We start from the raw sequence: 11,648 nt of genomic DNA, 5'->3' as shown, positions 1-11,648 counted from the left end.
ACTTGCATTCGTGCATCCGCGTCTGCAGCATCTTCCACAAAAGGTTCGCGGTTATCAGCCATTTCAGAGGTTGTAAGATCCTCACCCTCCTCCCCCAAAACAATCTCAAAGTCGTTACGAGGAGTTGGCAGGGATTGAAGACTCCAGCGTAGGTGAGAACGAGCCTCGCGCTCCTGTTTGAAGAGAATGACATTTCACTGCTGAGTGCAAAGGTGAATTTGGGATTCCCTTTATCATGTTTGGACACAGTGTAAGACTGGGGGAACTAACATCATGATGACTCAATTTAACCTTTTTTTGTTGTTAAATAAAAGGCTTTTTACTCAGCAACATGTATAAAAATTATGTCAAATGAAAAATAATAATGCTTTAGTTTCCTGTTGTCAATAGACAAGCAAGGCAAGAAAATACAGAAAAAGGTATGGGAAAGGTGTGGGGAAAGTGATAAAAAAAAACATGAGGAAAAAGGAAAAATGGAGGAGACATGCAAATTCTTTAAAAGTTATAAAGGGCATTTAGAAAACATGATGAATTAGATGCTCACAACAGTCCAAGCCAAGCCAACCTGTGTATTTATAAAACAATATCCAACGACAATAATGAACTTGCTCTATTTATCCAACAAAGAGTTTTATGCAGGTAAATTATCGGTTTTTCGATTGCTCCTTCAACCATGTCTCAGTTGCTAACAGTTCCTCATTATTGGCAAACCGGCGGCCATACAGGTAGGATTTCAGATGGGAAAATGAACAAGCCACTGAGGGCTGGATCTTGAGGAATGGTGTTCTGCGCAGCATGGGCCTTGTGCACAAGCACATTGTCATTAAAGAGAAGCACACCTTTGGTGAACATTTCCTTTTTGTTCATCTTCATAGACTACTGCCATCATTACATGAAGATGGCTCAATATTCCACTGCAATTGTAGTTTTGAAAGCATATAGTCAATAAGCAGAATTCCAATAACATTGTAGGTAATCAAGGCCATGATTTTGCCAGGTGACGACTGGGTGAAAAATGTATTGGGTGGCAGTGATCCATTGTGCTTCCATTGAATGGATTAGGAGAAAGGGCACTCGGTAGAGCGCATACCTTCGCCGCCGCAACTTTTTTCCGGGCACATTTGAAAAACGTCATTTTAAAACATCCATGATGTCACAACCGTCAGTCCGATTGACGTCAAATTTGGTGTGTAACATCCTTGAAGGCAGTCCAACAAAATGGAATGATAAACATTGAAAAATTAAAAAGTTGAAAAATTACGTCATCTTTTGACGTCATTTTGACGCACTTCCGGGGACGTCACGTCCAATCGGGGACTACCATTCTGAAAGCTCGTAGTTCACTGAACGTTTTAACGTTGGTTTCATGTCAATAGCTCTATTAGATCTGAAGCTATGCCTACAAGTATATTTTGACCTTGAGTGTGACCTTGACTACAGAGTTAATTGGCAAAACCTGTACATCAATAAACAGATATTTTGGAACTGATCCTAATGGCTGGATTTGGGAGACTTTGCTTTATAAATTATATAGATATTTGAATGTAAAATATCAGGACATTTTAGCCACAATTGAAAAACGTCATGTTCAAACGTCAATGACGTCATAACGGTCAGTCCGATTGAAGTCAAATTTGGTGTGTGACGTCCTTAAGGTAAGTCCTACAAAACGGTATGATCAAAACTGATGAGATCGAAAATTGAAAATTTACGTCATCTTGTGACGTCATTTAGACGCACTTCCGATGACGTTAGTCAAATCCGACACTACATATCCGGAAGGTATCTAGTCATGGAACAATATGGCGGTGGTTGCATGTCAATAGCTGTATTATGAAGGAAGTTATGCTCAAAAGAGTGTTTTTGACCTTTTCATGCCCTTGACCTTTGACCCGATCGCTCCCAAAATCTAATCAAATTGTCCTTGGATACTCACGAATCATCCCACCAAATTCCATGCAATTCGGTTTAATACTTTCTGAGTTATGCGAATAACAAACAAACACACATATTCATAAATAAATAAATACACAGCGACCAAAACATAACCTTTCGCAGAATGCGAAGGTAAAAATGAGTTTTATGATCGCAGTGGTGAAGCCACAATTCCTCACAAGTTGCCAAGTGAGCGATGTAGTCAGCTGGATTTGCATAACAGTTTGAAAAGCTTGCAACAGGATTCCAGCTGTTTGGGGAACCCATTATGCTGGTAATATAGACATGCCCAACTGTTTGTGGATGATGGCAAAAACACTGCTTTGAGAACTCATGGTAAATTCAGTGAGCTCTCCCACCCCTTCCCTCCACCACTCAATAATAAATGCCTCAACCAGTTTCTGGGTCATTAACATATGCTGGCTATACCTGACCTGAAGTAATCTTAAGGGGACTCTCATCCACACTGAAAGCCAGCTACATGTTCATGAGGTTTCTGTGTAATGTGAAGGTTCCCCTTCACCATACGTAGACATCAAACGTTCCTGGATTTCTTCACAGGTGACACCTTTGCATAAATATATTGATAGCAATTCAAAGGTCAATTGAACTGAGATCCAGAATTGTATGATGGAGCAAACTTCTGGAATATACTCTGAAACAATGCAAATTTCATGAAACTAATGGCATCTCTCTCAACAGTGGATGTATGCCCTCAATCTTGGAGATGAGACAAGGACAGTCTCTCTGGACACATCTTGAGCACTTCACACAATCTGGCACCCTACCTTTCACATGCAAAGCCATCGCCTCTCATGGATTATCAACTTCCTCCACTCTTGTAGTCAGTGCATGGCACTTAATGGTATCCTCTCATCTCCTCTCCTTATTGGGGCCGAAGTTCCCCAAGACAGCGTTGGACCTGTGTTGTTCCTCATCATTATCAACGATCTTTCTGACATCCTCCATTCTTCAGACAGGCATATAGCACCTCTTCACTCTCTGCAGACCTTGATAGTCCAACACTTTGAATATTTATTTCTACCCTAAAATGTCACATTCTGTCTCTCTGAAAGGACTGTCTGGCAAAGGCTCCCATATATTTCTTTAACGATCCCCTTGAAGTTCAGTGACTCAAACTTATGGGCCTTATCATCAGCTACCGTCTCTTTTGAGCAAAACATATCCAAGTTGGCCTCCAAAGCCAGCACCAAACTGGGCATCCTTCGAAATTGTACGTGTTTCCTTGACAAATGTGAACTTTTATCTACCTACAAAGCCTTCATCCATGACTTGGAGTACTGCTCTCACTTCTGGGCTGACACCTCTGCTTCACACCTTGTTTAGCTTAAGGCCCGAGAAACCATGGCCTTCAAAATCATTGGAATCTCCGGCTAAGAAGCTGAGTTTATGGGCCTGTTACTCTCATCACAGACAGGTCGATGGCCTCTATCTTCCACAGCTTCTTTTCTTGGGCACGAAAAGGTTCTGCCAGCAACCCCCTTCTGGTGTAACTCCCAAAATCCAGACTCACTGCTCACCTCCACTCATTTCTTCCTCCATTTTCCCCACCTGTGGAATCAACTTCCACATTCTCTTCAATCTCATCCTTCCTTCCAGTTCTTCAAGACAGCTGTTCACCATCTCAGATCATCCCCAATCCAAAACAATATTTTTTTACCCACATTAAACATCCCCACCCCTCCTTCCCCTAAGCCCATTAGTTTCTCTTTCCTGCCTGTGGAACCAACTTCCTCAGTCTCTTCAACCTAATTCTTGCCTCCAGGGCTTAAAGACAACTCTTCACAACCAACCACAACCGGGATCTTTTCCACCCACATTAACCCTCTCAAGCCCACCTCTTTCTGGGTTTTCTAGTGTTTCTTTTCAATTCTGTGATTGAGAGTTTGTTGCTGTATCCATCTTGTTGAACCTCTGTGTCCTTCCCTTGCTCTCATCCTTCCCCAGATCCATTATTTCTTCAAGTCTCCTCTATTTTGTCCCTCAACCCTGCTGTTGGTGTGTGCATCCCCAAGCCAGCTCTCTTGGTTTCACCTTTTCCTTGATTTGTGGTTTTTCTCAATGTTTTTTTTTTTTTTTACTAAAAGGATTGCTCTTTTACCCTCATATTTATAGTACATAGTTGTTGCTGCACATTCCTGTTTATACACTTTTATATTTTTCTGCTCAACTTATTTGTGAACGACATTGTCACTTAATTGCTCCATCAGCAGTTTCACAAGAACGTAAGTGTCGTTTTCTAATTGCCTTCATTTAGATCATGATTTTCCAAGTTTTCTTCTGTGCTGCCTTTGCATGCTCAAATACAAGTAGTTTTGGATACCCAAGCCCGACGGCTGCTTCAGATTTGCCAATTTATATATACTAATTTTGTGCCAAGTCGCAAACACCTTGACAACTAAGGCTGTGTGAAGACGGACTTGGCTGTAAGACAGGGTTTACCACCCTTGTGAAAGGTGTCTGTTGAATGAAAAACAGGTGTGTTCGCAAAGCACAGAGGGCTTTTATGCTGCACAGTCCAATTAGCTTGAGTCGTCCAACTGGCAGATTTTTCATTATAAGAGAATGCATGCAGCACATGGTTTGCAGGAACGTGGGGAAAAGGATCGGTTTGATAAGATTGGCATTTTCACATGATTAAGGATGAGTTTGATAGATTGTGGCAATGTTTTTTTTGGGAATGAAAATTCGACCTCATTATCAAATTTATCAAGTACAGTAAGTCGTCGACTTACGACCGCGATCGGTTCCGATCGACCAGTCGTAAGTCGATTTGGTCGTAAGTCGGCCGACCTTTATTTATAGTGTATAGGTCTATGCAAAAATACCGTATGTATATTATACTGTATAATGATATAATAATCATCTGTAAGTCATATTTTATTAACATTTTCTTTGTTCATTCTTGTTATAACCATGGTTATAAAAACCATTTTTATTGTTACTGTATAAAGTTTTTACGTCCGTCAGGTTTAAGTCAAACACTGCATCAAACAGTCAAACACGATCGCATTCACTTTAGCCCAGGAGTAATAGGTTTTGACCCGAAAAAAATTTATAACAAGCTGAAACTTTCAGGAAAAGTTGAGAAAACTGTCAGGAATAACATACTAAAAGTCCCCAATAATCTCCCTTGGGGCTGAGAAATTCACGACAGCGTCCAAGATGGCCGCCGGCTTGAGATTTTCTCATATTTCAGGCTTAAAACATCATAAAAATGCAAATAATGAGTCTAAATATATGGTTTTTGGGGCAGGGAATTCAATTTCAACAATATTTTGAAGATTTAATGAAATCCTTATGCAGTTATACATAGGTCTAAACCTGTTACTCCTGGGCTATGAACAATTTTCACCATATCTGTGGTAATACTATAGAAACCTTAAAAAATAGAGAAAAATAAGAATATTCATGTATTGTATGAAATACATTAACAAAAAACAATTAACAAAACAATTACAAATGTTAAAACTTGTGAAACATATTTACAACATGACACATGTTCACCCTCGGTCATCATCCTCATCATGAGTTTCTGGAGAAACAGGAGTTTATTCTTCAGTTTCTCCCTCAGCATCCGGGCAAGGATGGCATTGGTGCTGCATTGTTGCAGGTTTGACCAGTGCACTTTGTACACAGGGCAGAGCAGTGCACCCCATCTTCCTGCAGCCACATGACACTCCACAGCCATCTGCTCTGCAGCCACAAGAGATCATGTTGAGCAGTGTCTGGAGCAATGGGACGGTCAGTGTCAACTGGAGTCAGGATGTCCTCCAGTTTCCATCCCCATGCTGTTGGCTGCAAGGGCCTCCCCATCCATTCCTGAATAGTGAGATATGTTCTGAAGGAATGTTGCTTGGCTGCAGCACTTGTTGGAGGCAAAGTTGCCAACTGGAACATTGAGGAAAGTGACGTTCTGCTGATTGCCTTGTTGTAGGCGATGTAGCGGAACACATCCAGTGATGCACAACTGGATGAACCATAGAGCTTCAGGAGGAAGCTTTCACCTGCTTCTTGTACTTGCTGATGAGCACTCTCTGCATTGATGAATGTGTTGAGTAGGTCATACTCCTTATTGTTATGCACCAGATTGAATGCCTTGCGCTTCCCTTGGCGATACAGAGCAGACACGGTGTCGCATCCAGTTATGGCATGCATCACCATCAGATATTTACTTGTGTCACCAATGCTTGCTTGAATGTCGTGAACTCTGTAGAGTGTTGTGGGGTTCTTGCAGCATAACATGTAAAGGTCCATGGTTGTGGTTGCTAGAGTCACCAGCATTACCAGCACGTCAGTGTCAGTTCCGACAACAACCACCGGTTTGCCAGTCGCTGCCAAAGACAGAGCAGTTGACACAATCAAGGCATCTGCGGCTCTCCCAGTCTGACTTGTCTAGCAGTACATAGATGAGGGCCAGCAAGGTCAGAATGTGGGCACGCACTGTTTGAGAGAAGGCATGACCTGTGAGCATATGCACCACTGAACCTTTGGCATACACTCGTTCCCACAGGTTTTCCAACCCGCTCCCTGTCATGATCTTCCCAATGCTGCCTCGGTAGGACATCAGCAGGTGGAAGCCACCAAGTCGCACCACCACTTTGTCCAGGTCTGTGGAGGCAGCAACAATTTCAGAAGCCTTTTCATACAGAGGCTGATCAAATGTTACTGGGCAGATCTTGAGGTTGTGCTTGTCACTTTGTGTCTGGGCAAAGCACAGTGCAGTGTTGATAGTGCTGGGGTTGCTTGGTTCCAGATTGATGAATGGGAGAGTCTCAATTCTGGAGGTTTGGAACCCATCACTTTTCAGAACAGTTTTCATGAAGCCACTCCAAGGCAGACACGGTGTCAAGTTCAACATCTACCCAAGCATCCAAATGGAATCAAGAGCCGATGCTTGCAGTCTGTGAGTGTCGGAGATCTGCAGAGGCTCTACTGTAACTGACTGCAAAGCAGGAACTACAGGTTTGCTGTATGTCTTGATGGGTATGTGCCCAAAAGTGCCAACTGCTTCAGCTGGGGGTAGTTGCATTGTGCGCTTGACAGGAGACTTTTCTACTGTTCCGGGTGGTATTACACAAGCTATGCCACCCATGGCATGGAAAGTGTTGTGTCCAATTAGTGTAGCAACATTGAAATCTGCATTATCAAATACACACTGGGTGAAATCATTGAGGCCATAGGAGGGCTCACCAGCGGATATGAGGCTGTTTTCAAATCGCTGAACCTCCTTGTAGTCATCTGCAAAACTGATGCTACTGAGGATGTCTATCAGCTCGCGAGAGGCATACTTGCGATGTATGTACACTGCTATGGCAAGTAGCACTGGTGAAATGAAAGACCTTGGTCTGCAGGCAGAAATGACAGAATGGGCAATGCAAGTGCATCGCCGACTCACTACAGCAGCATTTTTGCCCTTTGGGTCCAACAACTTGTGCAAGAAGAGCTTCAGAGACTCAGGAATCATAGAGGAACCATTTTCAGTTTCTTCCAAAGTTGGATATTCACCGAGATCATACTCTGACAAACGAATCTCATCATGAATAATTGAAGCTGCCATTTCAATTATTCTTTCATTTTCACAAGCTTTGTCAGCTGCTTGATCTGCCACCCACCTCTCATGAAGTGTATCCGGTGAGCAGATTCACGGACACTGACTATGCTGGATTTTCCAGGGAGGCTTGTTATAATGATATCATCTTTGTATCGCTCTTTCAGTTTCTGTTTGAAGTACTTGAGAGAATAGCCTTCCTCACCATTCAAGAATGTTTCCATGTGCTCCATGAGGTCAGAAACTGCATATTGACATTCGTCATTGTCATCTATATATGCACATAGCTCATTGAAAGCTGAAATTCTTTGAACATCAACTGGTTTGCCAACAGGTTTCAACTTTTGTGGGTTAGAAAGAAATTCCTGGGCACAGGCACGATGGTATTTTGCCTCTGCGGCAACCAAATCAATGTTTGCTTCTATTCTTTTGGTAACCACCTCTCCCCACTCATCACCCCTCTCTGTTTCCCTTTTCAACACATTGTTCTTGAACTCTATTGTCTCTACATTGCTTGTTAACTTTCTGCGTATGGTTTCAAGTCTGCTGCTAGTAATCAGTACTTCAGAGCAGAAAAGGCAGTGTGTAGTGATGTCAAACAAAGGAGTTCTGGATCGCAGGGTGGGTTGTTCAAATTCCTCATCTGCCACTGATTTCTCAGACTTTCTCGTCTCAGATCTGATGGATGATTCCCGGGTGTAGGCTTTTCTACAGGCAATGTGAAGTGTCAGTGACTCCTGTATCTGTAGAAGTTCATGAAGACCATCCTGTCTCTCAAGGCTTGCAGCTACTAGAGTTGTCCTTCCTTTGGGTCCAACTTGCACAAATTCCTTAATGCATAAGTCCTTACAAATGATGCACGACTCCATCTCCTGCTCTGAAAAGAAAACATTGTATTTTGCATGTCAGCCATATTAAATATGAAAGAAGTTGATTCTGTCTTAAAAATAGCCATAGTAATTGATTCTTTGTAACTTAAAATCGATGTTTTGACCCATTATTTTAAATTCTATGATGATTTCAGCTTGAAATATGAGAAAATCTCAAGCCGGCGGCCATCTTGGACGCCATCTTGAATTTCTCAAAAGCCCAAAGGGGCATTCTTGGGGACTTTTAGTATGTTATTCCTGACAGTTTTCTGAACATATCCTGAAAGTTTCGGCTTGTTATAAATTTGTTCTGGGTTTGACTCAGATTTGACTTAATACTCCTGGACTACTTGTTTTCCTCCTTCGTACTGTTTGATCACCTGCATTTTCGTGGCGAGATCAATGGCCTTTCTTACCTTCTTGGCAGGTTGAGGAGTAGAAGATAATTTCCTCTTGGTAGACATCTTGGGGGTTTGAAGTAAAAATTTTACCGAGACCACGTTAACACGCTAGCAATGGCGGGCGCTGGGGCGGAAACTGAGCAGTCTGAGTGGGCGGAGATGCGGAGCAGTCTGGTCGTAAAGTGGTCGTAAAGTCGATCAGTCGTAAGTCGATGACATACTGTACATATTATTTTCAAACATAAAAATATAAAAAACGACTTTCTTTCAACTTGTAACAATACTATATTTTGAAACACTAGCTAATGCATGTATGTCCTGCCGATGCTCCACTCAATTGCATGTATTTGAATGGACGTTTTGAAACATTGGATGTACGAATTGCATAGCAGGCTCTAGCCTCCAAAGTGAAAAGGATTCTTGAAGAGCCATCCAACTTCCACTGAATAGTGCTTTTAAATTGAGGTGGTAAATGACATTGTAACCACCATGAGCTGCAACCTGTACAAATATATTGTCTGCGGGTAGCCGGCTCAGGTTAACCCCCACCCCCCCACCCCACCCTGACCTAAATTGTGGTGACGGGCAGTTAACACCTCCAGCCCCCAGACAGCCGAACTTCTCCCTTGGAGGCCGAAAGCCGAAACTCGGAGATTAATGCACGCGCAGAAAAAGGGTGCAATGGCAGTGGGATGGAGGAGCACAGCACGGGGGGGGGGGGGGGGGGTTATACTCGAACCCCACAACAAATACACAGATACAGTTTCTCAAAATGAACATATTCAATGAAAATAACAAGTAATTACAAAGGACAATAATTCAAAGGGGAATGATAATAGCATGAAGTAAATAAATACAAAAGTCGAGGTGCCTCTTCACATAGATTTAAGTTCAGACTAAGGGAAAACAAAATAAAAAGAAAACCCTTCCATTATTCTTGTACTGAGCTTGGCCCAGAGCTGGTCTTTGTGGAATTTGGAATCGAGGCGCTTCCACCAGCAGGTGCAGACATGCGCAAAATGGCGCTAAGCTGCTTCTCTCATAGCAGGACAAACACACGCCAGTAAATCCGCGAGCGGCACTCCACACCAAGGCTCAGAGACCCAGTGCAGCTGCTTCATGTGTCGATCGTCCTCACCAACCCAACCAAGAGCCAAAGGCCAGCGTCTTGCTTTACCACACTAGCAAATCGCCTCAACACGAATACAAGGATTGTGCTGTCCTCCTTGTGCGTGCACTCACTCCGAACTCCCGCCTCTGACTGACTAACGTCGCCGAAACCACCGTCTCCTCCTTGGGGCGTGGCTTGCTCGCACGAAACCCAGGAAGGTGGGGCCTCTGCCTGCTTGGCACACCTGGCTAGCCTCTGACGTCATGCCCATCAATCATCAGCCTCGGGGGCGTGACTTCGCCCGCCTTCACCTTTGGAGGCGGGGCTTCTGCCTGCTTGGCACATTTGCTTGTAGTGGTTTTAGGGACATGTTTCCCCACCTTTATTGCCGATCTTGAAATATTAAAACATAGGGAAAAGTTACAGAGGGGCGATTCATACTGGGGAAACTTATTCTTACTCCCGAGCTAATTAACACCGCACCACCCCCTGTGCAGTGATATGTAACACTTAAGCTTACAGTTTCCCTACTTAATCACATTGAAATGCCTCCTACACGTCCACGGACCAAACTACTCTATTCAATGCTAAATTTCCCATCAAATTCCTCCATCTATCCCCACAACCGCAACAATATTTTGCTCTAAGAAGTTTCATAGCTATCATCTCTTTCAGAAGAAGATTAATTATCTTCATTGGTAAAAACAATTCCTTAATGCAAGGGCAGTGGAAAATGCTCAAGTTAGGTTTTAAGGGAGGGATTTTAACGCCAAACCATTTGCTTGGTGAAGCGGGGATCGTCGGCTTCAAGGCTGCTTTCCTCCGGATTGATATTTAGTTTGTCACGCATGGGTGTTCTGCCAGGGGTGACAGCAACACCTCCTGTAGCAGGCCTTGGAGTTGCACCACCTCTTGGAGTCATACTATCCCCTGACTGGGATGGCGTGCTGAGAACAGAAATGGAATTAACACAAGTTAAGTATATTTTTAAGGTTATTCTCTCTGATTTTTCAGATACAGGGTCAAGCAAGGCATTTTCATCCCAAGACTTCACAACACTTTGGGGTGATTTTATGACTGTCACCTAGTCAACCAGTAACGAGTAGATCAACTTACTTTCATACAAAAATGCTCCAAATATTACAGGAGGACCCTGAGCAGGCAAAGCACATTATGTGTTCATTACACACAGGCTCTTGGCTATAAATTGAATTAAGCATGCCATAATTTGGTCAACAGCCCAGCCACCCCATCGCCAATTCCCCTCTCCCCCACCCCAAGTGCACGTGCCACTTATTTCTCGAACATTGGTACACATTGCTGTTTTTGGTTTAAAACGTCATATCAACATTTTGAAATGTTGCATCTTTGCTGCGTACCAGGTAAACAATCCTTATGAACATTACCATATGATTACACATAAGATATCCAAAGGAAACAACTGAACATGGCAGTTATATTGCAGCTTGTTACACAGAAATGCAGTTGTACCTCAACTGAAGCTCAATTTTACATTTTTAGATAGAACAATTTTTCCGACAGAACTATCTGAAACTCCATAGGCACAAGCATGTGAGGGACTGGGGAGGAGAAGGAAGAAGAGGGTGTGGTCACTCAGGACACAGCTTGGGCGGAGGTGTGGAATTGAGTGTCATCATCAAGGTACTTTCAATAATTAATTTTATTAGTAAGTAAAATGAGCACAAGCTTCAGTGAATGCTAAAAATCGATGGTTAATAATGTTATGCTGGAGACCAAAA

The 11,648-nt window shown here is 42.9% G+C and overlaps 1 protein-coding gene across 1 annotated transcript in view; it reads right to left on the bottom strand.

Annotated features, from left to right (window-relative positions):
• The window catches only part of CDC5L (cell division cycle 5 like), a 57,903-nt gene that overhangs the window by 11,177 nt on the left and 35,078 nt on the right, over window positions 1–11,648 (bottom strand). The window contains exons 9-10 of the mRNA XM_085857365.1: window positions 10,664–10,835; window positions 3–173 (exon numbers count right to left, since the gene is read on the bottom strand). Coding sequence (XP_085713491.1) covers window positions 3–173; window positions 10,664–10,835 — 343 coding nt within the window. The remainder of the gene's footprint in view (window positions 1–2; window positions 174–10,663; window positions 10,836–11,648) is intronic.

The sequence above is a fragment of the Eptatretus burgeri genome, chromosome 15 (genome assembly GCF_056783735.1).
Source record: "Eptatretus burgeri isolate ZD-2024b chromosome 15, Ebu_testis_v1, whole genome shotgun sequence".
Taxonomy (NCBI): domain Eukaryota; kingdom Metazoa; phylum Chordata; class Myxini; order Myxiniformes; family Myxinidae; genus Eptatretus; species Eptatretus burgeri.
The sequence above is the reverse complement of the archived record's forward strand: the minus strand, read 5'-3'. Positions and strand labels throughout refer to the sequence as shown.